Genomic DNA, 26,023 nt, shown 5'->3' with positions numbered 1-26,023 from the left:
TGGGATTACAGGCGTGAGCCACCGCACCTGGCCCTTCTTTTTTCTTTTTAAGCATTAAAGATGTGCATACTCGGGCGTGCACAGTTTCTGTGGGAAAACATGTTCCTTAACTAAAAGGCAGCACACTTGAAACAAATGCTTTTTCCCTCAAACAGGGACACTTGAGATGGGAAGAAGGGCAAAGCTGAGGACAGTTCTGATCCTGTTCAACCTTACTAAGAACCTATTTTCTGCACTTCCACAGCTCAGACAAGAACAGAACCTCTTCTGCTTGGGGGTGGAGCAGGGCTGTCTTGTCCAGAATGGCCTCATTCCTGGATTAGGAAGTGTCCCTAAGTAGCGAAGTGTCTCAGATGTTTATAAAGTGACCACTCGTGTAGTGCTCAGGGCATTGTTGCTTCTGTAAAGTGCGTATCATTTGATCTCATGCTGTAAATGATTCTGTCTTCAGGACGCAAACCAGAAGAAGAGGGTGTGGAAGATAACGGGCTGGAGGAAAACTCTGGGGATGGACAGGTATGTGCAGCCTTGCGAGTGAGTAGCGTGGTAGATGGGCCAGTGGCAATCACATGATGGTTCGGTCTGGTTGTGTCACAGGAGGATGTTGAGACCAGTCTGGAGAACTTGCAGGACATCGACATCATGGATATCAGTGTGTTGGATGAAGCAGAAATTGATAATGGAAGCGTTGCAGATTGTGTCGAAGACGATGATGCTGATAACCTCCAGGAGTCCCTGTCGGATAGTAGAGAGCTAGTCGAGGGGGAAATGAAAGAGCTTCCGGAGCAGCTTCAGGAACATGCTGTAGGTAACCGGCAGTGTCTCTAGAATGTGCCCTGAATGTATCAGTTCCACAATTAAAAAGAGATGATCCGTTTCATATTGGGAAGTAAGTTGTTCTGTAATGCCAGTTCAGTAGAATAAGGGTCAGTTGGTTCAGATGATTCTGAACCAATTTGTTTTGTTGAAAAGTGATGTCTTACAACATACACATGTACTTGCAATCCATTTGCGGCATACAGTATGAGATGTTTTGAGGACATCCGTTCATACCCTTCCTGTTGCAGGACTTGATCTGTGGTGTTATGGCCTAGGTACCTTGAAAACACTGAAATAGGAAGAGGTTAGAAGTTGGTGTTTTCCTGTTAAGAAGCAGTTGTTGAGCTGGGTGCCTTGATGCACTTCTGTAATCCAGTGACTCAGAAAACTGAGGCAGAAGGAGCAGCCCAGGGGTTCAAGGCTGTACTAAGCTATGATTGTGCAGTTGAACTCCTGCCTGGGTGGCAGAGTCTGACAGAAGCCCATTTCTTGCTTTAAAAAAAAAAAAAAAAAAGAACCACCACCAATTGATATCTATCTTAAGAGTTAACCTCTAATATTAACCTTGATACTGGTTTTAAACCTAAGCTTTTTTCCTGTTAAAAACATATCAGATGGATAGTAAGATTATAGTGGGTAGTATTTCCTGAATACTACCTGCTAGGCATTGGCATTATGCTCTTTCTTTCTCTCTTTCTCTCTCTTTCTCTCTTTTTCTCTTTCTCTCTCTCTCTTTATTTTTTTTTGACAGTTTTGCTCTTGTTGCCCAGGCTGGAGTACAGTGGCGCAATCTCCGCTCACTGCAACTTCCGCTCCCTGGGTTCAAGTGATTCACCTCCCGAGTGAGTAGCTGGGATTATAGGCGCCCACTACCAAGCCCGACTAATTTTCTTGTGTTTTTAGTAGAGACTGTTTTCACCATGTTGGCCAGGCTGGTCTTGAACTCTTGACCTCAGGTGATCCACCTGCCTCAGACGCCCAAAGTGCTGAGATTATAGGTGTGAGCCACCAAGCCCAGCTTGTGCCCTTTAATTCTTTTAATAGCAACATGAGGTGCTGTTGTCCCCATTTTCAGTTGAGGAAATTGGGAAGGCAAGGACTAAAATATCTCCAGATGACGCACAGCTCGTAACAGAGTAAGAACTAAGATCAGGCTAATTCCAGAGGCCATGTACTTAACTCACGTACGACATTGTCTTGGTGCCATTATTTGATACTAATTTCATTTACCTGATGATTAATATTTGTCAGACAGAAAAGGTGATGCATATGAGAAGCCGTGGAGCGTCTCTGTGGGGCCCTTTCTGTGTTGACTGGTGGGGGGCCCTGTTCTTATCCTGGTCCTCAGGTCTTCCACAGTGAGCACTTCTCAAGCAGTCTTGGGAGACGGAAGCCTTGTTGTATGCCAGTCAATCCACTTCTGCATTTCCTCAGAATGCTTTTGCATTTCCTCTTGGAACTGATTCCAAGTATCCTTAGAGGTAGCAGATTGTCATATTTAAATGGAGGATTTGAGTCTGAGAAGTGGCTGAGAGTTATTCTGATACAAATAGGGAGTGCAATTTTTGGTGAGTCCCATTCACCAGCTTCTAAAAAGGAGTAGCAGAAACACTTGCACAGCAGCAGGAGTTACTTACTCTTCCTAAATGACTGCATCTTAAGGTTGTTTTTTTCCCTCGTAAGTAGAAAATAATACATTCTGTAACAAAAGCTGGAAACATCCTAAATGCCTGGAAGCGGTATCGTTTTAAGAGTTGAGGCCAGGTGCGGTGGCTTGGCTGGGCACGGTGGCTCACGCCTGTAATCCCAGCTACTCAGGAGGCTGAGGCAGGAGAATCATTTGAACCAGGGAGGTGGAGGTTGAAGTGAGCCAGGATTATGCCACTGTATTCCAGCCTGGGTGGCAGAGTGAGACTGTTTAAAAAAAAAAAAAAAAAAAAAAAAGTTCAGATGAGGTAGATTTTTGGAGATGGATCAATTTCTGTGTGTCCCTGGACAAACTCCTTAACCTGTGCTCCTCCCTTGCAAGAGATTTTCGGAAGATTCAATGGATAGATGTTTATCATACACTTAAAGCAGAAGTCGTCAAGTTGGCTGTCACCTGGGGTTTTTTTGTTTTGTTTTGTTTTTGTTTTGGGTTTTGTTTTTGCTTTGTTTTGCTTTTTTTCAAGACAGGGTCTCATTGTGTAAATGAAGTTTTCTGAGAACACAACCACACCTATTGATACTGTTGTCTATGGCTGCTTTTGTGCTTTAGTGTCAGAGAGTCCTGACTCATCTGTAATTCCTGAAGAATTTACTATGCAGCTCCAACAAACTGTTTCCCTGGCCTAGTGCAATGCCTAGTGTCTAAAAAGCACCGTATAGTTAATTATGAAATGTACCACCACAAATAGAGTTCTTACTGCTGTGTAACCATCAAAATGAACCAAGCACGTCTGTGTGAACTCAAAGATCTCCAAAAGAGAAGTGACGCTTGGGGAGGGTTCAGAATGATGTGCTGGCCCTCGTACAGATGTGAGAGGGGAGATGGTCTTTGGCGCTTAAACACGTGTAGCATATGTGATGACAGCTGCATGGCAGGAAGAAAGGAGTAGTGGAGAGTGGTTTTCAGTGAATGGGCTTTTGTACCTTTTGAGTCTTTTGATCATGTGTATGTCTTTCCTAGTGAAGTAAAAGTGATAAAAATACATGCTGATTATAAAATATCTGAAAAAGTCTCCCCCTAAGTATATCTGAAACTTCACGGCTTTAGAGCAGACGGCCAAAATTGGTTTCAGTCACAAATTACCTGAACCCCCTTTCTTTGTTTGGGGAATCCTTTGCCTTATTGGGCAGAGCCTACTTCTTAGAGTAAAAGCTATTCTTCCCCTGCAAATAGGGCATAGGACATTGCCAGTCCTGAGCTCCTATCCCCACCCTCATGCTGGGAGATACTGTTCCACTGAGGGAGGTACCTACCCCCGGGGCAGCAGGCCCCACATCATCAGCATCCAGGTTGGGGAAGCAGCGGTGGCTGAAGGCTCCACTTCAGCAGGACTCTAGCCATTGCTCCTGGAAGAACAGCCCTTCACCCTGTGCTCAGATCCACTTAGAGAGAGTATGCACTCATTTTCATCTCTTTTCTGCTTGCTGTAGACTTTTTTCTTTGGTTTGCATCTTTAAAACCTACACAGATACCATTAGTATTAGTAGATTTCATAGTCTATGTGCAGGTGGACATTTACATACAACATTTCTTTCAGTTTAGCTGCAATTATACTATAATGGTGTTTTGATTTCTGCCCTGGGTTTAAAATTTTGCTGTAAATTATTTTCATAGCTGTTCACTTTTCATTGTACAGATGTACCATTATGTTACATTATTGCTGGTGTGATGAACTGTATTTTCTCCATTTATTTTACAGATAGAGGACAAAGAAACTATAAACAATTTAGATACTTCATCATCTGACTTCACTATATTACAGGTAAACTGTTGTATGTCTCAGTAATTTTAGAATGAAAGGTCAGACCACAATTTCTGGAAACCATTTCAGACACCATACGCCAATTCCAGCTAATCATCACCACAAAAGTTGTTTCCTTTGTCAGGATTGTTAGCGGGTGTTTGCTTTCTGCTTTCCTCCAAATATAATGTACGCATTGCCAGGGACTTAACTCTAGGCTTCGACGAGTGGCCTCCAAGCGCTGTGGCTTACCAGCAGTGATAAAAGACATGTTTTGTGGCATTCTTGTTAATTTCATTGCTGGAGGGGAAGGCAGCCTGTCTCATCTACTCCGGGTGGCATCCCCTGCAGAAAGACAATTTGATGAGACAGCAAGAGGGAATGGCTGCCTGGGAAAGATGAATAGGGCCCAGATGGGGATTGAGGGTTGACAGAGCCCTGCTGGGGAAGGTGGGATCTCAGGGGTTCTGGTCTTGTCTTTGGGAAGTTTTTTTTTTCCTGAAATAGCCCAGATTTCTTTTAATGACTGTATCATCCTACCTGTTTCAATAGCATCTATGTAAATATTAAATCTTAGATGAGAACAGATGAGTTGAGAATTTCTAGGTATGATTTTTATATTTGTGGATCTTGAGTTTCTTTTTTTCCCCAGCCTACATAGATATAAGTTGTTAGAACACACTTAGGTAGCTGTCTAATTCTTAGGAGAACTTTTTGTGGAGAAATGAAGATTGAGCCAGCTTTTGCCTGGCCTTCCCCCGACCCCTTCTTTTTAAATATCATCTATGCTATTGTAATTAGAAATTACCTCTTGGAAAAGATCTCCATTTGCTTCTGCCAAGCAAGGGCAAGGGAGATATTGGAAAGCCAGAGCTCCAGCCTTGAGAAGGGCGCAAATCTCAAGAAAACGTGGTGAAACCCAGTTCGCTTTTAGAGCTGCTGTCTCTCCACTTGCGAATTGACACAGCCATTCCCGACTCAGAAAGGAGAGGAGGAGCCAGATCTTGTCACTTTTTCCCGTGGGTCTTTCTTGGTCACAGTCTCCCATGTTAAAATGGGAAACCTACAGCTCTCCTAAACAAATAAGAATGTATTTGCTTCTCTTTAGAGAAAATGAGAAAGAATTATTCTGCCAACATTGATCATTTGCTTCAGTCATATGGTCTGAATTCCCAGTATGGGGTAGGGTACATGGGGAAAAAAACTGATTAAAAATACGGGAAACCATGAGGAAAGGATAACAGTTTCATAGAGCATCCTGGAATGGCAGGGCAGTTCCCAGGGGAAGTTCTAATTCAGTCATACCTACTTATTGGGTATATGTGAAGCCCCTGTGATGTGTCAGGTGTGGCATTAACTACCAGCATTACGCAGATGAATGAGAAGGAAGGATGCTCCCCATGCTCGTAGGGCCTGGCCTGATGGTTAACAGTGCAGACTCACACTCATATGGCCTTTGCTCAGAGTCTGTGTCTGCTTGCCACCTGCTGTGTGTCCTTGGGCAAGTTAGTCAGTCTGTCTGGTGACAGTTTATTACTCTGTAAAAAGAAGGGTGCTACCATTAGGACCGACCTCCTGTGACCGATGATGAGTCTGTTTGTATGTAAGGTGCTTATATTTGTGCCTGGAACCTAATCAGTGCTCATCAGTGTTAACTGGAATTCTAGAGGAGTGTACCTTGTATGCACAGGAAACATAAAGGCTGGGGGATCACATCATGTGGGAAAAACTCCTTTGCTTAGTGGGCATAGCTGGAGTTAGGTTAGAGGGAAATAGGGAAAGCCTTCCTGAAAGGAGATGCCACTGAGCTGGATACTGAGGGATGTGGATGACTTGGCTGGATGGGGCAGGGGAGGACTGGACCTGTCAGGGAGGGAGGTGGCATAGGGATTCATTGGCTGAAGGCTGAAGGCCACAGAGGGACATGTGCTTACTGTGGACACAAGATGCAGAGAGATGGAATGGGGGTAGTACAGCCAGATGCCACAATAGGCAAGGATAGCACCAGCCTGAGTGGGCAGGGCTTCCTGGGAAGAGTCTGAATGACTTCTAGAGCTGGCCTGGTGGGGACATTGATTGGAAGAGGAGATGAAGAAGGAAGGGTATTTACAGAGGTGTTCACGTTGGCACCACCATGCCAAGAGCAGGAGTCATACCACCTGGGCCCATATTCTCTCAGTCTTTTGAATATCAGAAAGCTATCATAGCTTCATTGAGTGAAAAAGGCACTGTTAATGTGCCATGCATTCCTCTAGATGCTAACAGTAGAAAAATGAAAACACTACTCTCCTTGAATTTGAGAGTTCAATCTAGAGGGTCAGGCACACCTGCGATGAGTGCCTCACCACGAAGTGAGGCCAGTCCCAGGCCCCTGGAGAATGAACAGAGGGTGGGCTGAGTGAAGTGGAGCCATTCCTAGAACAAGCAGGTTCTCCACCTCTTGCATTTGTGAGTTTCCCTCCATATATTTTTTAATTCCCTCTTTAGTTATTCTGGGTTTTCATTTGAATAAACTGTAGGTGTCGTTCATCTGGCACAGTCTTATTTACGTTTTTTCTTGCAGGAAATTGAAGAGCCATCCCTGGAGCCAGGTACTGTTAAATGAAAAACTTACCAGCGGGGGTTTGGAACCATTCTAGTTTTCCACCTTCTCTAATTTGAATTCTTTGATTTTTTTAAAAGTTGCCTTCCTATAGTATACATTGTTCTAAAGGTTTACAATCCAAAACCTACCAGGATCATAGAGATTGGAAACCCAGCCATATCACCAGATCTGTGAAAGTGGCTCACTTCTCATTTTACAAAATGTATTGGTGAGATGAAAGTATCTCATGCCTTTTTGAATGTCAACAGCATTGAAGCATACATTGAAAGAGTTCCGGATGCCTCTCTTGAGAGCTAATACCTCTGCACCCACAAAACAGATCTTGTGATATTGGGCAGTAGCTTAATTTTGTGGTTTTTAATTGAGGCAGCTCAGGCAGTGGTAGGGAGATACATTTTAAAACATAAATTTGAGACATAACTGGATTCCAGAAGAGGAAAGAGTGTCTTCATGAGAATTCCAAACACTGTTCACTTTCTGGACTGCAAATATCTCAGCACGGATGGAAGAGATTCTGGTTTTCATGTTGGACTGTTCTGTTAAAAGAAATTCAAAGAAATTTGGAAATTGAGCTGTTCAGTGAATGGTGATACATTCAGTTAAGCAACTTGGACTTTGGAAGCTAAATTTGGAAGAGTCATATCTAAACGACGACAGAATGAAGACTGTCAAGAATCAGCCAGAAGGTTTTGGGGGTTAAATCTCTGGGATGCTTTTCTCTTCCGTGTAGCGTAGAGGCTTACCTAGAGGCGGTCGCAGCGCAGGTAGTGTAACCAGTATAACTTTGTGTACCCGCGGGTTTTCCAATCTCTGTGTAGCTAGCAGTTCTCTTCGTGTTAGTGTGGCAGCCGTGCCAGTTCCACATTTGTGATTGCTTTATTTCCCTGGTAATTAAACCTTGTGCCATTCTATTCCTGTTAAATCCGTAGAAAATGAGAAAATACTCGACATTTTGGGGGAAACTTGTAAATCTGAGCCAGTAAAAGAAGAAAGTTCCGAGCTGGAGCAGCCATTTGCACAGGACACAAGTAGCGTGGGGCCAGACAGAAAGCTTGCGGAGGAAGAGGACCTATTTGACAGCGCCCATCCGGAAGAGGGTGATTTAGATTTGGCCAGCGAGTCAACAGCACACGCTCAGTCGAGCAAGGCAGACAGCCTGTTAGCGGTAGTGAAAAGGGAGCCCGCGGAGCAGCCAGGCGATGGCGAGAGGACGGACTGTGAGCCTGTAGGGCTAGAGCCGGCAGTTGAGCAGAGTAGTGCGGCCTCCGAGCTCGCGGAGGCCTCTAGCGAGGAGCTCGCGGAAGCACCCACGGAAGCCGCAAGCCCAGAAGCCAGAGATAGCAAAGAAGACGGGAGGAAGTTTGATTTTGAAGCTTGTAATGAAGTCCCTCCGGCTCCTAAAGAGTCCTCAACCAGTGAGGGCGCTGATCAGAAAATGAGGTTTGTTTTTTCTCAGTTTTAGACCAGACGCTATCTCCTTTTCATTGGTCATTTAATGACACACATAAGCTGTTTTTTTCTGCAATTGGCCAGCCAGACTGACGAAATTGTAGTTTTGCTTCTAAAGAATGTTTTGTTTCTCTTTGTGTATTTTACACTGATTACATAATCTTTTTTCTTTTCTCAACCTATCATGGTTGTGTTCTTTAATTCTTCCTAATTACCTTTAGCCCAGCAGAATTAATTAACTCCTGTGGGTCTGAAATCTTATGGTTAGGTCAGATTTGCAATACAAGTTTGTCGGGGTATCATTTTTTCAGAGCTAAATTTCGGGTAGGTATGCAACCTCAGCACGAATTTTATGGTTTTGAGTTTGTTTCCTCCATGCTTCTTCCTTGCGGAGTGACATTGTCCTTTGTCTCTAGTTCTCCCGAAGATGACTCGGATACAAAAAGGCTTTCCAAAGAGGAAAAGGGTAGGTCACCTCAGCAACACCAGTCTCTTGGAGCATGTATGGCCTGGGCAATGGCGGGTATTTGATTCTGGTTCATCGCGTACTATGCTCCTTACCTGGGAGACTCCTGAGACTTTTGTGCAGTCTTTCTCCTTCTCTGCTGTTACCTCTACAGGTTCTGGGTTGTAGGAAGCATACCAGGTCCTAAGAGTTAGGCTGATTTGGTGCAGATCTTTGTGTTGGGAGCACATTCATTCTGTAACCTTCATTAAATTCATTAACTGAGAAATAATTTTACCCTGCCAAATTATTTCTTAATCAGTGTCCTACAGGAGTAAAAACATGGGATAGATAAAAAGCTATAGGTGGAAAGAAAAACAGTGCATTTTTTTGTTTGTTTGTTTTCTTTTGTTTTGTTTTTGAGACGGAGTCTCGCTCTGTCGCCCGGGCTGGAGTGCAGTGGCCGGATCTCAGCTCACTGCAAGCTCCGCTGGCCGGGCTTTCGCCTTTCTCAGCCTCCTGAGTAGCTGGGACTACAGGCGCCCATCACCTCGCCCGGCTAGCTTTTTGCATTTTTTTTTTTTTTTTAGTAGAGACGGGATTTCATCGTGTTAGCCAGGATGGTCTGGATCTCCTGACCTCGTGATCCGCCCATCTCAGCCTCCCAAAGTGCTGGGATTACAGGCTTGAGCCACCGCACCTGGCCTGAAACAGTGCATTGTTGACACCAAGTTTGGCTGTTTTGCTACATAGCCTTTGCACACTGCACTTTCTCCTCTAATTAAGCGATTGCTCACTTTTTTATTGTTGTTGAGACGGAGTCTCGTTCTGTTGCCCAGGCTGGAGTGCAGTGGCATGATCTCAGCTCACTGCAACCTCCGACTCGTGGGTTCAAGAGATTCTCCCGCCTCAGCCTCCCGAGTAGCTGGGATTATTGGCGCTCGCCACCACACCCAGATAATTTTTTGTATTTTTAGTAGACACGGGGTTTCACCATGTTGGCCAGGCTGGTCTCAAACTCTTGACCTCCCAAAGTGCTGGGATTACAGGCGTGAGCCACCAAGCCCGGCCCGCAATTGCTTTCTTAGGAAACCTCAGCTGGTCCCGACAGCCCCACTCAGTATTGTGATGGGCCCTGTGGCAGTGCTGCTGGGCCTGGTGTTGCACTAGAGGGTCTTGGTGAGGACAGTGGTCAGGCCCATGGCCCTGTGTGACTTTTAGTGCTGCCACTGCCTCAGGAAAAGTGGAAACCATGTCTGGTTTGGAAAGGTTGTCTCTAAGACTCAAGATCTTGTGGGTATTTGGGTTTTTACTAGAACTTTCTTTTGAAATAGGTCGCAGCAGTTGTGGTAGAAATTTCTGGGTTAGTGGACTCTCTTCTACAACCAGAGCTACAGATTTGAAGAATCTTTTCAGCAAATATGGGAAGGTAAGTGCCAGAGCTTTTCTGGAGAAGATACTTTGAAACCAGCGTTGGGTGGCCTTTACATGCAGGTCCTCTCTCCTCAGTGAGTTCTTTGAGAGATACCAGGAGCTTATACTTGCTGATGGTTGGGGAGGGTCTACCCCTCCATGGGTAGAGGTGAAAGTGATGTGGAAGCTTCCAAAGCCTACATCACTGCTGTATTTCCCCCCTTCTCTCCAAGCTTGTCCCCTTCCCTGTAATGACTTGTGGATCCGTTTCTGTGTCCTCAGGAGGTCGCACTCAGGTGGGCTGCCAGGGTTGGCCAGCGGGGGTGCTGGTCAGCATGTCTGGGAGGCACCAGTGTTCTTAGAACAGCGTTCATGATGCTGGAACTCAGAACTCAGAACAGGGACCCTGGAGTCTGATGATGGGGGTCCTGACCATGGGTGTGTTGCGTCCATTGACTGAACCTCACCTCAGCAGCTGGGGCCTCTCAAAGTTGCTGCCTCAGTTCACCACTGGGGGCAGTTGTAGCTGCCTCTTGTCTACAGCACCTGCCTTTCCTGAGCCCATGAAGGTGGGGCTGATGGTACCAGCCCCCTACCTGCAGTGCCCAGCGCAGCCGCCTGGCCCTCCTCCCTGTGCTTTCTCACTCCCCTCCTCCCTGATGCTTCCCAGACCTGCCTCCAAAACAACCTCATGCATCCAGGGCTCCTCGTCTCTCAGAGTCAGTTTCGGGGACAGCCAAAGGAAGGAGTCCAGTCCTTTGTGTTACACAGTGAGGGTTCAACACATTGCAATACAGAAAACCAAGTGTTTTCCCTGATACTGGCTTCGAAGAACTTAAAAGAGGATAAAACAGACTGGGCGCGTTGGCTCACACCTGTAATTTCAGCACTTTGGGAGGCCGGGGTGGGTGGATCACAAGGTCAGGAGTTCGAGACCAGCCTGGCCAGTATGCTGAAACCCATCCCTACTAAAAATACAAAAATTAGCCGGGTGTGGTGGCGCATGCCTGTAATCCCAGCTACTCAGGATGCTGAGGCAGGATAATAGCTTGAACCCTGGAGGTGGAAGTTGCAGTGACCCAAGATAGCGCCCCTGCATTCTAGCCTGGGACAGAGCAAGACTCCATCTCAAAAAAAAAAAAAGATAAAACTAAATATGTCATTATTACGGACATAACTAAGGGCTTCCTGGGCCTCAGTGATACAAGGTGTGTGGCTGGCAACACCTGCGCCAAGTCTCCTCTGCTCGACCCCCTTTCCTGACTCCATGGCGGCCCCAGCGGGTGGGTGTGCTCGGTGAGGAAGTGTCGCCCTGGAGACTGCAGTGTCTTGAGCGCAGCAGGCCTGATGTGGGTTAAGTCGAGGACCAGGCCCCTCTGAGAATGTCCTCTGGGACTAGGATTCCATGTGGGATGATGAGCGTGATTACCAGCCATGGCCACTGGCTCCTGCGGGGCTTTTCACAAGCCATGGTGTCTTCTGCCGTCAAAGGGCGACCCTAACTGCCGCCTGCTGTGGTTGAGAGAACCAAGTACACTGGAAAGGACGTGTCTACAGGATCTGAAACACGTCACGGAGTTTTGTTACAGTCAGTGGTAGGGCGGATCTGAGTTCCAGAGCATGGCTCACACACAGACCTTTACTTGGATCAGTCTGTGCCGAAGTCTTTTTTTTTTTTTTTTGCCCACATTACATTGCTTCATAATTGGCCACCTATGTAGCATGACTGTATATTTGGAATCATTTCTTCACAAGTTTTAGACCATATTAAAGGAACACTGGCAGAACCCTGTTTCATTTCCCTTTCGTCTCTTCCCCTACACTGCCCTCCTGGTCCCCTTGAGGAACTAGACAAGCGATTAGAACTGGCCAGAGGTCCTTGGAGGAACAACAGCAAAACAGAAGCATTAGTGGCGTTGTCGTCCCCAGTCTAACACTTGTCGGACCCCCGATGAGCAGACTTCCCTGTGGGCTGTTCATATCCCCATGCCCCGCTCAGTGGGCCTCGTGTCTGAGTCGTATTTGCCTGCTTTCCTTCGAGGTGGTGGGCGCCAAGGTTGTGACAAATGCCCGGAGTCCTGGAGCTCGCTGTTACGGTTTTGTCACGATGTCCACAGCAGAAGAGGCCACGAAATGCATTAACCACCTGCACAAGACGGAGCTCCACGGAAAGATGATCTCCGTGGAGAAAGTGAGTGGCCGTTTTCTTCCCAGGATATAGCCCACATTAGGAAATGAGGTAATACTTGCACTTGATTGTCGTTTTCAGGCCAAAAATGAACCTGTGGGAAAGAAAACCTCTGACAAAAGAGACAGTGACGGGAAAAAGGAGAAGTCGAGCAACAGTGACAGGTACCTCTCCTCCCTGGCTACAATAAAGGGGCAGGGTGTTTTACACAGAATCTCACTCTGTCGCCCAGACTGGTGTGCAGTGGCAAGATCTCTGCTCATTGAACCTCCGCCTCCCTGGCTCAACCGATTCTCGTGCCTCAACCTCCTGATTTGATGGGATTATAGCCACGCCCATCTAATTTTTGCAGTTTTACTAGAGATGGGGTTTCGCCATGTTGGCCAGGCTGGTCTGGAACTCCTGGTCTCATGTGATCCGCCCGCCTTATCCCCCCAAAGTGCTGGGAATACAGACATGAGCCACCACGCCCAGCTAACACGTCTGTTTTTTATAGATCTGCAAACCTTAAGAGGGACGATAAATGTGACAGAAAAGATGATACTAAGAAGGGTGAAGACGGAAGTGGAGAAAAGAGTAAGGACCAAGATGATCAGAAACCTGGCCCCTCAGAGCGCTCTCGAGCCACAAAGTCAGGTGGGCAGCTGATGAGCCCAGGAGATTCTGTCTTGTTTCTGTGCCTGGTGGGGTTTGTTATTCTGCTGTCATTAGCTGGCAACTCAAACTGGATTCATGTTGGGGAGGATTTTTCTCATCTGGGTGTTCATGGTCTTCCACTTACACTTTCCCTGTCTTTTCCGTAGGAAGTCGAGGGACCGAGCGGACTGTAGTAATGGATAAATCCAAAGGGGTGCCTGTGATTAGTGTAAAAACATCTGGGTCCAAAGAGAGAGTGAGTATTAATTTTCTAACTAGGGTATTTTGTTCTTTTCAGTTTGTATTTGTGTGCGTCTTAGGGAATTACTAAGCTTCGTCTGAAAAAAGCTTTTATCTGCTGTTTCAAAAATGTAGAGATCTCAAACTATTTTTTTTGAGACAGAGTCTTGCTCTGTTGCCCAGACTAGAGTGCAGTGGTGCGATCTTGACTCACTCCAACCTCCACCTCCTGGGCTCAAGCAATTCTCCTGCCTCAGCCTCCCAAGTACCTGAGATTACAAGCCCATGCCATTGTCTTTTTAGTAGAAACAAAGTTTCGACATGTTGGCCAGGCTGGCCTCGAACTCCTCACCTCAGGTGATCCGTCCACCTTGGCCTCCCAAAGTGCTGGGATTACAGGCATGAGCCACTGCGCCTGGCCTCAAATTATTTTAAGAAATGCAGAAAGTTTTCGTTTATCCTTACTTTTGCTCTGATAACTGTTACTTATTTTCTAAAACTAACTTTAAAATTCACGTATGGGAGCAGTTGGCTTTTCCCTGTGTGGCAGTCCATGTTCCCTGTCTACCCTGAAAGTGTCAGCACCTCCCCATGATGCATTCCTACACCCAGCAGTGTGGGGCATGCCATGGTGACCTGGCCCGTCTCCAGCCTCCTTGACCCCTCCTGTACTCTTGTCTTCTTGCTGGGCTGCATTGTGAGCTGGGCACGGTGGCTCATGCCTGTAATCCCAGCAGTTTGGTAGGCTGAGCTGGGAGGATCACTTGAGCCTAGGAGTTGGAAACCAGTTTGGGCAACCTAGTGAGACCCCATCTTCACAAGAAATTTAAAAATTAGGCAGGCTTGATGGTATGCATCTGTGGTCCCAGCTACTCAGAAGGCTGAGGTGGGCGAATGCCACTTAAACCTGGGAGGTCAAGGCCGCGTTCATTCCACTGCATCCTAACTTGGGAGAGTGAGACCCCATCTCAAAAAAAAACACCTATTATTTGCATGGTCTGTGCACACTAAGCCACCCTTACTGGTTCACTGTCAACTGGGGACACTCTGAGAGCCAACTTCCCAGTTGCCAGCCAAGGACCAGTCTTGCCAGCAGCCCCTCCTTAAGGAAGGGGAGGGACCTTGGACCTGCCCGGTCAACCCTCAGCTGCATGGAGGAGGAACCATTTCAGTTGGTGAATGGAGCGGATTACTTGGGAGCTTTCAGTCTCTGTGTGCCAGTATTATACTATGTCATAGCCTTTTATCCTTGTTCTATAAAACACCTTTGGAAAATGGTGAAAGGAAAGTGTGGGTTCTGGGGATAAAATGAGTAGGTCTCTTAAAAATGTAGTCGGCACAAATAAGGTACTTGTCAAGTGTACCAGAAGTGCTTCATTTGGGAACTCATTATGTGTTTAATTATGAAGGAAAAAGCAAAATTAAGGAATTTATTTTTGAAGCAGAAGACATAAAAAAGTGGTGTTTTGATCTTATTTGAAGTTTTTGGGGGCAATACTCATTTCCATTTTTTCTGTATTAAATGTACTGTTAGATCACATTTTAGCATTAAATGTTGATGAAATTCTGTGTCTTTCAATTATGATAAGCAAAATGTAAGGCTTCTTTGGATTAAACAGCTCATTATCTGCTTTTCACTGAAAGTTATTCATCACATAGGACCTCCACATCTGATGGTTAGGCATGGATGTATATACCTGATTCTTCCTGTTCTCCTGTCACACCTACGTGAACTTTTTCATTTTTTTATTTTATTATTTATTTTTTATGTATTATTTATTTATTTTTTTTCAAGACGGTCTCGCTCTGTGGCCCAGACTGGAGTATGGTGGCACGATCTCGGCTCACTGCAACCTCCACCCCCCGGGTTTTGTTTTTTGTTTTTTGTTTTTTTTTCCAGATTCATAATTTATTGTACAAATTGAATTATCACATGATGAGTTAGCATTAGCTTCTCCAGGCATGGGAACTTAACAGATGAGGTTAAGAACCGTAGACAGTTTAAAATCCATTTATGTTGCTTTCACAGCTGGAGTTTTTTGAACCTTAACTTGAAATATAAGACAAAGCAAAGCTTCCATATGTGGCCAGTACATAATTCATTCTCTGTGAGAGTGTAAGGGTTGAAATATTTTTTAATACCAGTGAACTGGTATTGCGCATCACTTTCTGGACTTGCCATGATTTCAATCTGCCAAAGCCACAAATTCCACAGCTGGTGTCCTTCAACAATCTTCCCAGGGGTTTTTAAGTGATTCTCCTGTCTCATCCTCCTGAGTAGCTGGGACTACAGGCACCCGCCACCACACCCGGCTAGTTTTTGTATTTTTAGTAGAGACGGGATTTCACCACGTTGACCAGGTTGGTCTCAAACTCCTGACTTCAAGTGAGCCACTGCGCCGGCAATTTTTTTTTTTAGTCCAAGTCTTGCTCTGTCACCCAGACTGGAGTGTAGCGGCGCATCCTTGGTTCACCGCAACCTCTGCCTCCCAGGTTCAAGGGATCCTTCCACCTCAGCCTCCAAAGCAGCTAGGATTACAAGCATGCGCCACCATGCCCAGCTAATTTTTATTTTTTATTTTATTTTTATGTATTTATTTATTTATTTTTTGAAACAGAGTCTTGCTCAGTCGCCCAGGCTGGAGTGCAGTGGTGCGATCTTGGCTCACTCCTAGCTCTGCCTCCCGGGTTCACACCATTCTCCTGCCTCAGCCGTCCGAGTAGCTAGGACTACAGGCGCCCGCCACTACGCCCGGCTAATTTTTTGGTATTTTTATTTATTAGAGATGGGGTTTCACCATGTTAGCCAGGATGGTCTCAATCTCTGTACCTCGTGATCCGCCCATCTCAGTCTCCCAAAGTGCTGGGATTATAGGAATGAGCCACTGTGCCCGGCAATTTTTATATTTTTAGTAGAGTCAAGATTTCACCATGTTAGCCAGGCTGGTCTCAAATTCCCAATCTCAAATGATCCACTTGCCTTGAACTTTGAAAGTGCTGGAATTACAGGCATGAGCCACTGTGCCCGGCCTCTGCTTTAACTTTTTTTTTTTAATGTTCTTTGGTGAACTAGGCTTCCAAAAGTCAGGATCGCAAATCAGCCAGCAGAGAGAAGCGGTCCGTTGTGTCCTTTGATAAGGTCAAGGAGCCTCGGAAGTCGAGAGACTCAGAGTCCCATAGGTGAGTCGGGATCCAGAAACGGTTTGGTGTTTTTCCTAGAATGTGGTCATGACTGTGTCCTGAAGGATGTTTGCAGAGTTCCCTGGGGTGGGATAGAGCTGTCAACCTTTTTGCTCCTTCAGCTTTCAGTTCATAGACTTGTTATGTTTTAACTTTCATCCTACAGCTCTTTTCTTTTTTTTTTTTTTTTTTTTTTTGGAGACAGAGTCTTGCTGTGTCGCCCAGGCTAGAGTACAGTGGCGTGACCTCAGCTCACTGCAACCTCCACCTCCAAGCAGTTCTGCCTCAGCCGCCCGAGTAGCTGGGACTACAGGCATGCGCCAGCACGCCTGGCTGATTTTTGTATTTTTAGTAGAGACAGGGTTTTACCATGTTGGCCAGGCTGGTCTGAAACTCCTGACCTCAGGTGATCCACCCGCCTTGACCTCCCAGAGTGCCAGGATTATAGATGTGAGCCACTGTGCCCAGCCTACCTATGGCTCTTTTCAAATACGTCTCTTCCCATAGATTGTAGAGGGTAGCAAAGGCAGGGAGATGGAATGCCTTCCAGCATCAATAGTGTACGTCAACAAAAAATACCAAATTTGCTCCAGAAAATGTGAAAGTGGGAAGACAGCGAGGTAGATCCAGCAAGGGCACTGAGAGGGCTTCCTTTTTTTTGAGATGGAGTCTCTGTGTCACTCAGGGTGGAGTGCAGTGGCATGATCTCAGCTCACTGCAGCCTCCACCTTCCCTGTTTCAAGCAGTTCTCCTGCCTCAGCCTCCCAAGTAGCTGGGACTACAGGCACAAGCCACCACACTCGGCTAATTTTTGTATTTTTAGTAGAGGTGGGGTTTGGCCATGTTGGCCAGGCCGGTTTCGAACTCCTGACCTCAAGTGATCTGCCTGCCTCGGCCTCCCAAAGTGCTGGGATTACAGGCGTGAGCCACTGCTCCAGGCCTGACAGGGCCTCGTTCTTAAATAAGTCAAGAAAGAACTAAACAAACGTTATTGGCGAATTACAGCTAATTTATCTTTTCTATGAAGAAATACTTCGTTAACTTTAGTTTTAAAAGTAAGGGCCCGGCCAGGCGCGGTGGCTCACGCCTGTAATCATAGCACTTTGGGAGGCCGAGACAGGCGGATCACAAGGTCAGGAGATCGAGACCATCCTGGCTAACACGGTGAAACCCCGTCTCTACTAAAAATACAAAAATTAGCCAGGCGCGGTGGTGGGCGCCTGTAGTCCCAGCTACTCGGGAAGCTGAGGTAGGAGAACAGTGTGAACCCAGGAGGCAGAGCTTGCAGTGAGTGGAGATCCCGCCACTGCACTCCAGCCTGGGCAACAGAGTGAGACTCTGTCTCAAAAAAAAAAAAAAAAAAAAAGACCCCCAGGCGCAATGTCTCACACCAGTAATCCTAGCCCTTTGGGAGGCCGAGACTGGCAGATCACCTGAGGTCAGGAGTTCGAGACCAGCCTGACCAACATAGTGAAACACCGTCTCTACTAAAAATACAAAATTCGCTGGGCGTGGTAGTGCATGTCTGTAATCTCATATACTTAGGCTGAGAGAGCAGAATCGCATGAACCCAGGAGGTGGAGGTTGCAGTGAGCCAAGATCCCGCCATTGCACTCCAGCCTGGGCAACAAGAGCAAAACTCCATCTCAAATAAAAAATAAGGACCATTAGTTTAAAAGGAGGGGGAGAGGGCACTGCTCTGCCTATAAAGTAATCACCGTTTTATTCCTTTAAAAAGAAAAAAAAAAACGAAATCTCACATAGTCCTGTGAATGCAGACATTGGCAGATGACATTTCTGCTGGGGGAGTAATGAACACGGACAGCCTGGGGGACACCTGCAGGAGCCTGCAATGCTAAACGCTAGAGTGTTCCAGACCCTTGACCCCTCTCCATGTCTGCCCTAGAGGAACCTATAAACAAGGAAGTGTTGGGCTTGGGTGTCCTGTCAGGTTGTGAGCATTTGGACACAACTGAAAAGTTCCGGTAAACCGCAGCCGTTTCATAATAGGGGCTCCTCCAGAAAGTGCTGAGATCCACAGAGGCAGGCGTGGGAGGATCCAAGACATGTTGGGTGAACTGAGGAAGTTGCAGTCATTTGGGTCCAGAACACAATGAGGCAAGATTATACATTTCTGCTGGGACAGAAACACAGTTGTCCCAGAGATGATTGGCCTCAGGACCCCTGCGGATACCAAAATTTGCAGAAGATCAAGTTTCTGATATAAAACGGTGTCATAGTTCTGCATATAACCTATGTACATCCTCCTTTACACTTTAAATCACTTCTAGATAACTTCTGATACAGTGAAAATGCTGTCAGTAGTTGGTATACTGCACCGAGGTGCCTTTTATTTTTCTTTTTTTAGTAGCTCCCTGCACACACCCTTTTGTTTTGTTTTGTTTTGTTTTGAGATAGGGTCTCACTCTTTCACCCAGGCTGGAGTTAAGTGGTACAATTATAGTTCACTGCAGCCTCTACCTCCTGGTTTCAAGTGATTGATCCTCCCACCTCTGCCTCCCAAGTAGCTACCACGCCTGGCTAATACTATTTTTTGTGGAGATGGGTCTCACTATATTGCCCAGGCTGTATATCTAATAACTGTGTAGGTAAAGGATCAAAAGAAGAAAATCTGAGCCTGGGCACAGTGGCTCATGCCTGTAATCCCAGCACTTTGGGAGGCAGAGGCGGGTGGATTGTTTTGAGCTCAGGAGTTCGAGAACAGCCTGGGCGACCGTCTCTACCAAAAAAAAAAAAGAGACCGTCTGGCTCCTGTCTTTTGTGTTTTATATGACAAAGACTGGAGGAACACACTAAAATGTCATTTGTGTCCCTGCCAAAAGGTACAACTGGTAATGACCTAACACCTGGGGGGCCTGCCAGCCTCACTTCACAAGGACTCATTTAATCCTGTGGCCTAGGGAGTGAAGGTTCCAGTTCACACTCACTCACTCTGAAGCATATACTCTGATACTCTGTTGCTTTTTTTTTTTTTTTGAGAAGGAGTCTTGCTCTGTTGCCAGACTGGAGTGCAGTGACTCACTGCAACCTCTGCCTCATGGGCTCAAGTGATTTTCCTGCCTCAGCCTCTCTAGTAGCTGGGACTACAGGTGCATGCTACCACGCTCAGCTAATTTTTGTATTTTTAGTGGAGACGGAGTTTCACCATGTTGGCCAAGGTGGTCTCGATCTCTTGACCTCATGATGCACCCGCCTCAGCTTCCCAGAGTGCTGGCATTAAGGCGTGAGCCACCACACCCGGCCTGTTGCTTATTTTTGACTGGCTGTTTCCTGAAATCACTTGTCAGGCTCCAGGAAATGTTGGATAAATGAGGCCCAGTTCACGTTGTACCTGATCACACAAACACAGAGCCTGGGCCTCATTTGGGATTTTCCTGGACTCCTCCCGTGGGCCGGAGAAGCCTTCTCCCCGCTGGAGTGTACGGTTCTGCAGACCACGTAGTGGAGACATAGCCCTGGAGTCTGCACAACCCAGCGTCTTAAAGTCAGCCCTGGGACCTGGCTGGGGGTGTCTAGGTCCCCTTCTGCAGCTCTACTGTTGTGCAGCAGGGTACGTGAGCGCAGTGAACGCGAACAACGGATGCAGGCGCAGTGGGAGCGCGAGGAGCGTGAGCGGCTGGAGATTGCCCGAGAGAGGCTGGCCTTCCAGCGCCAGCGGCTGGAGCGTGAGCGCATGGAGCGAGAGCGGCTGGAGCGCGAGCGCATGCACGTGGAGCACGAGCGCAGGCGTGAGCAGGAGCGCATCCACCGTGAGCGTGAGGAACTGCGGCGCCAGCAGGAACTGCGCTACGAGCAGGAGCGGCGGCCTGCGGTGCGGCGGCCCTACGACCTGGACCGGTAAGCAGATCTGCCCTGCCCTTAACACGTGGCGTTCAGAATCGTGTTAGGGACCTCACAGGTGAGTTAGCTTGACTTCTTTTTTTTTTTCTTTTTTGAGACGGAGTCTCGCTTTGTCACCCATGCTGGAGTACAGTGGCGCAATCTCGACTCACTGCAAGTTCCGCCACCCGGGTTCACGCCATTCTCCTGCCTTAGCCTCCCCAGTAGCTGGGACTAAAGGCGCCCGCCACCACGCCCGGCTAAGTTTTTTGTATTTTCAGTGAAGACAGGGATTCACTGTGTTAGCCAGGATGGTCTCGATGTGACCTCGTGATCCACCCGCCTCAGCCTACCAAAGTGTTGGGATTACAGGCGTGAGCCACCGCACCCATCCAGCTTGAGATCTTTCATTCAAAGGAAGCATAGGCCGGGCACACTCGCTAAGCCTGTAATCCTAACATTTTGGGAGGCCAAGGTGGGCGGATTGCCTGAGCTCAGGAGTTCGAGACCAGCCTGGCCAACATGGCAGAACCCCATCTCTACTAAAATACAAAAAATTGATTGTGGTGACAGGCGCCTGTAATCCCAGTTATTCGGGAGATTGAGGCAGGAAAGTCGCTTGTACCCAGGAGGCATAGGTTGCAGTAAGCCAAGATCGCGCCACTGCACTCCAGCCTGGGCGACAGGGTGAGACTCCATCTCGAAAAAAGAAATTAGAGACAGGAGACTGGATAAAGTAGTGCTGGTTAACTAATCGGGTTCAAGGGTGGCACAGACCTCCTGAGGAGGGAAGCTCAGGGCAGGCAGAGCTCATGTCACAAGTGCCCAGAGGAGGGGCTGCTAATTGCACCTCCTTTAAGATTCTTCCCTGACTTTTTTTTTTAGACAGAGTTTTGCTGTGTCACCCAGGCTGGAGTGCAATGGTGCGATCTCAGCTCACTGCAACCTCCATCTCCTGGGTTCAAGCAATTCTCCTGCCTCAGCCTCCCTAGTAGTTGGGATCACAGGCACCCACCACCACGCCCGGCTAATTTTTGGTTTTTTAGTAGAGATGGGGTTTCACCATGTTGGTCAGGCTGGTCTCGAACTCCTGACCTCAGGTGATTCACTTACCTCAGACTCCCAAAGTGCTGGGATTACAGGCATAAGCAACCGTGCCTGGCCTTGTCCTGGCTTTTTTAATCCATTGTAATTTGTTTTTGCTTATTCTGGAAATAAAGAATTAAAAAAAAAAAAACTTTTGAGACAGTTTTGCTCTTGTTTCCCAGGCTGGAGTGCAATGGCACAATCTCCGCTCACTGCAACCTCCGCCTCCTGGGTTCAAGCAATTCTCCTGCTTCAGCCTCCCAAGTAGCTGGGATTACAGGCATGTGCCACCACACCTGGCTAATTTTTTGTATTTTTAGTAGAGACAGGGTTTCACCATATTGGCCAGGCTGTCCAACTCCTGACCTCAGGTGATCCACCCGCCTTGGCCTCCCAAAGTGCTGGGATTACAGGCATGAGCCACCATGCCCGGCAGTAAGATTAATTTTAGGCCGGGTGCGGTGGCTCACGCCTGTAATCCCAGCACTTTGGGAGGCCGAGGCGGGCGGATCACAAGGTCAGGAGATCGAGACCACGGTGAAACCCCGTCTCTACTAAAAATACCAAAAATTAGCCGGGCGCGGTGGCAGGCGCCTGTAATCCCAGCTACTCAGGAGGCTGAGGCAGGAGAATGGTGTGAACCTGGGAGGCAAAGCTTGCAGTGAGCCGAGATCACACCACCTCACTCCAGCCTGGGCAACAGAGCGAGACTCTGTCTCAAAAAAAAAAAAAAAAAAAAAAAAAGGATTAATTTTAATTTCCCAAACATACTGAGGAGATAGGAACCCAAAATGCTGCGCACAGCTGCTGTCAGGAGTCAGGTGCATAATTCCAGCAGTGGTTGTGTCAAGTGCACTGCAACCTGGCAAAAATCGCTGTTTGTTGTTTCTTTCTATTGCATGGGTTGAAGAGGAGCCTAGGTCGTATACAATGCAACTTCTGTAAAGGGCCTTGTAAACTCTTCTCGGATCTATTATGCCTTGGTGCGAAAGCCTTCTGATGAGAGTTCGTTATGGTCATCTGTGTGCTGCAGCAGTACGTGGCCAGGGCTGCTGACAGGGCAGGAGGTGGGGCACGAGAGATGGCAAGTGCACTTGACAGAGCCCCTCAGGGTGGAGGCTCATGTGGCTTCCTGAGCAGAGGTGGCTGTGTAGGGCTCCAGCAGCCATCTGCAGGCAGCCCATAGGACTGACTGCTTAACTAAATGGCAGTTAACTAATGGCTGCCCCTTTAGAAAACCGAGGCCACTTTGATCAGGGGAGGTGGGTGTGTGGGACAAAACAAAACAGCTGTGCAGTCACTGGGGTCAAATCAGATCTTGCCTTCTATAGCAGAGAACAGTCTTTGTGTAAGTCATCCTGGTTCTGTGAAGTGATAGGGGCCAGCTCCCACAAAGGTGATAGATTGTGGAGGATCCTTCTATCTCTGTCTCTTGTCCCCTCACAGGCGAGATGATGCCTATTGGCCAGAAGCCAAGCGGGCCGCCCTGGATGAGCGCTACCATTCTGACTTTAACCGCCAGGACCGCTTCCACGACTTTGACCACAGGGACCGCGGTCGCTACCCCGACCACTCGGTGGACAGGTCAGTTGGGCCCCTGCTGGGCGTGCAGGTTTTCTTTTTCCTGGCTCATTCTCTGACTGAGAACAAGGACTCCTGGGCTCTCTGAGCCCACTCTGTTCATCAGGTGTATGCTGAGTCAGGCCCGCAGGTCTCCTGCCTCCAGTTGGGGAATTGATGCTTTTCATTGGGGACCTGATGGTCCTTTCTTTGTGAACAAGCCAATTCCTCCCCTTACGGTTTGATTTAAATTACCTTTTCAGGAGAGAAGGTTCAAGGTCAATGATGGGAGAACGAGAAGGACAGGTAAGTCCAAAGCTACAGTGGTAGCCACAGAATTTCCCGTAGAATGGGTTCTTTTCCCTTCAGTGTGCCTTCTTTCTGCGTTTTCCTTGAGTGAGAGACAAAATGAGGAGAGAGAAAAATACAGCACTAGAAAAGTCTAGGTGTGTGGGATGGAAATTTGGGATTATTTGGGGTTAGTCTTGGCTGTGAGTCCGAACAGTTACTCTGAAGCTGTTTTTAGCCTTGACCCCGGGGTTCTGTGTCCCACACTCACCACACACGTGCAGAAGTGCCAGGGAACCTTGGGGTGTGACCTGGCTCTGCTGGGAAGTGTCTAGTGAGCCGCACAGCTGACTCAGACAGGTGCATCTGGGAAGGCTGTGGTTACTGTGTCTGTCCTGGAGTGCCTGCCCTCTTTGGAAAGTAAGGACATCGTTCATCACCCCAGAGCCCCACTTAGCCTTGGAAAACAACTAGGTCTCTGATCTGTGCTCGTTCTCCTTGGGGGGCTAGCACGTTAGAACAATAAGCTTCATTTTCTCTTTCCATCTTACATTGAGACTGAGACTTTCCAGGAGAGCCTTGGACCTCTAGTGGCTTTCCCTATAAACTGGGGGGCGGCATGTTGCTGTGTGGAAGATGCCTCCTGTCTGAGGACTCCACTCATGAGCCCTTTCTCCTCTTGCCAGCATTTCCAGACTCCAGCATAAGCTTCCCATTTCTCTCCCCCTTGGTTCCTTAATGTAGCTGAGCATAGCCAAGTACTCAGCTCTGTCATGGGATCCTTAGGAATTCCATCAGCCTCATGGGGTTCCTTTTTCCCTGCTCCTGGAGGCAAATTATATGCGGCAAAACCTAGAACTAGTCCTGTGGATTTTCTCTGGTGGAGGAGCATACACCAATGGTTCCATGTCCAGGCTCCAGAATCAGACAGAACTGGGGTCACACCTTGGTGTCACCCCTTCCTGCTGAGCCTGTCTCCCCAGCAGTGAAATGAGGGTAATACTCCTCCTACAGAGGTTGGGGTGGTGGGGAGTTTACATGAGGTGGGCATGTGTCTGTACAAACGTGTTTATCGTTGCCAGCTACCTTTTTTTTTTTATTTTTTTTTTTAATAGAGACAGATCTCACTATGTTGCCCAGGCCAGTTTTGAACTCCTGAGCTCAAGTGATCCTCCTGCCTCGGTCTCCCAAAGTGTTAGAATTACACATGTAAGCTAGCATGCCTGGCCACCAGCTACTTTCATGCAGGTGTCAGATACGCTCTCCTAATAGTGGAAGGCAGTTTGATCCTTTCTCCTCACACAGTCATAAATGAGTCATCACAGTTACCCCAAAGGCAAATGATGATCTCTCCCTACAGAGAAAACTAGCACAGAACTTATGGGCCTTGTTGAACTGTTACCTGGGTTGGTTGGACAGAAAAATGTTGGTTCAATTTTCAAATACTAAGGAGAGCTTATTTCAGGAGGCCCTTTTTTTACTTTGTTGAGGGGAGGCGTCAGAGCACATGCTGGGGAGAATTGGCCAGGGAAGCAGGCAGTGGTAATGTGGGACATCTTGCATATGGTGGAGCATGCTGCCATCCTTGCCTTCGCCCTGGCAGAGCTCTCTCTCCATTGAATGTGGAGGTGAACTTGGACATGTACGATGACCAAGCTGCATCAAGGAGGTTTCCTTACCAGGACTGTCTTCTAGTTTCCGTTCACCTACAATATGGTCATGGGGCAAAAGCCCCAGAGGCCACATACGTATTTGTGGAAAGAGAAAGAACAGGACTGTGGAGCCAAAGCTCCCTCACTAGCTTTTGTGAAAGTCAGGCTGGAAAGTGCTTCCGGCCACAGAAATAGGCTGTGGGTGTAAATATTAACCTTGGCCATCAAAAAAGTAGGCATAGAGTGTGACTCGCCCTCTCTTGGTCTTCCCTGAAATAGCAGGGTCAAGAACTCCTGGTCTGTGTTAGCCATGTGGTTTACAAAAACAATGACACAGAGGAGGGAATAGTGGGACTGGCCAAGTGGATGACCAGCCATTTATCTCTTAGTGTCCTGTGCCAAGACGTAAGGTCCTGGACCAGGCACCCAGCAGAAACTTCTGAGAAACTTGACTGTGAGGAAGGATGCTTGCTTGCCTAGCAATTGGTTGGATGAGGGGCTCCGTTTGATACTTCCTTCACTGTGGAAGGAAGAAATGTGTAAAAATTATTTCCGGAATATGCACACATTAAAGCTTTATAAACCTGACCTTCCCTTAGTAGAAGACAATAAGAGAGTACTGTTGGCTCTGGGCACTAACCATTTGAGCTGTGGGACCCAGGGAATCTCTCGCAAGCATCATCTTTAGTGGGTGACCCCTGGTGGCCCTCCTGGCTCTGGTGGCGCCGTGGGTACCTGCCTTGGAGATTCCTTGGCACTAGTACCTTTTGTGCACCAGGCTATGAGCCTAGAGCACAGGGCCTCTGGCCTGCAGATTTCAGGGAGGCAGCTATGTCATGTGAACCAGTATGGCCTGCCAGCACTTCTGTCCAGAGTGACTGTCGTCATTGTTAGCGTGTTGCCTGAAAAGCCTTGGGGTCTGGGGGCTGACAGTGAAGGTTTTTTTCCTCCTGGCCCTGTGATTTCCAGCATTACCCAGAACGCCATGGAGGACCAGAGCGCCACGGCCGGGACTCCCGTGATGGCTGGGGGGGCTATGGCTCCGACAAGAGGATGAGTGAGGGCCGGGGGCTGCCTCCTCCCCCCAGGTTTGTGTCCCACACCCCACAGTACCTGTCCCTGGCCTCACAGAGTCAGCTGACCGGATAGGTCTGTCCCACCCAGGGGCCCCCA

At 47.6% G+C, this 26,023-nt stretch overlaps 1 protein-coding gene and 1 pseudogene across 4 annotated transcripts in view; one reads left to right on the top strand and one right to left on the bottom strand.

Annotated features, from left to right (window-relative positions):
* Positions 1 to 26,023, top strand: part of SAFB (scaffold attachment factor B) — a 45,153-nt gene that overhangs the window by 17,873 nt on the left and 1,257 nt on the right. For 2 of the 4 annotated variants that reach the window (XM_007994930.3, XM_007994928.3), the window contains exons 3-18: positions 452 to 516; positions 598 to 804; positions 4,227 to 4,289; positions 6,832 to 6,859; positions 7,803 to 8,313; positions 8,739 to 8,788; positions 10,102 to 10,196; positions 12,222 to 12,371; positions 12,450 to 12,532; positions 12,865 to 13,004; positions 13,172 to 13,260; positions 16,318 to 16,424; positions 19,995 to 20,282; positions 22,797 to 22,934; positions 23,174 to 23,216; positions 25,820 to 25,938. In XM_007994930.3, coding sequence (XP_007993121.1) covers positions 452 to 516; positions 598 to 804; positions 4,227 to 4,289; positions 6,832 to 6,859; positions 7,803 to 8,313; positions 8,739 to 8,788; positions 10,102 to 10,196; positions 12,222 to 12,371; positions 12,450 to 12,532; positions 12,865 to 13,004; positions 13,172 to 13,260; positions 16,318 to 16,424; positions 19,995 to 20,282; positions 22,797 to 22,934; positions 23,174 to 23,216; positions 25,820 to 25,938 — 2,176 coding nt within the window. Of the gene's footprint in view, positions 1 to 451; positions 517 to 597; positions 805 to 4,226; positions 4,290 to 6,831; positions 6,860 to 7,802; positions 8,314 to 8,738; positions 8,789 to 10,101; positions 10,197 to 12,221; positions 12,372 to 12,449; positions 12,533 to 12,864; positions 13,005 to 13,171; positions 13,261 to 16,317; positions 16,425 to 19,991; positions 20,283 to 22,796; positions 22,935 to 23,173; positions 23,217 to 25,819; positions 25,939 to 26,023 lie in introns of all 4 variants that reach the window. The other 2 variants (XM_007994929.3, XM_007994927.3) reach the window with 1 other exon arrangement.
* On the bottom strand, positions 15,191 to 15,470 carry LOC119622467 (ATP synthase membrane subunit K, mitochondrial pseudogene; annotated as a pseudogene).

The sequence above is a fragment of the Chlorocebus sabaeus genome, chromosome 6 (genome assembly GCF_047675955.1).
Source record: "Chlorocebus sabaeus isolate Y175 chromosome 6, mChlSab1.0.hap1, whole genome shotgun sequence".
In the NCBI taxonomy this organism is placed as follows: Eukaryota; Metazoa; Chordata; class Mammalia; order Primates; family Cercopithecidae; genus Chlorocebus; species Chlorocebus sabaeus.
This window is presented reverse-complemented; position numbering and strand designations above follow the sequence as displayed.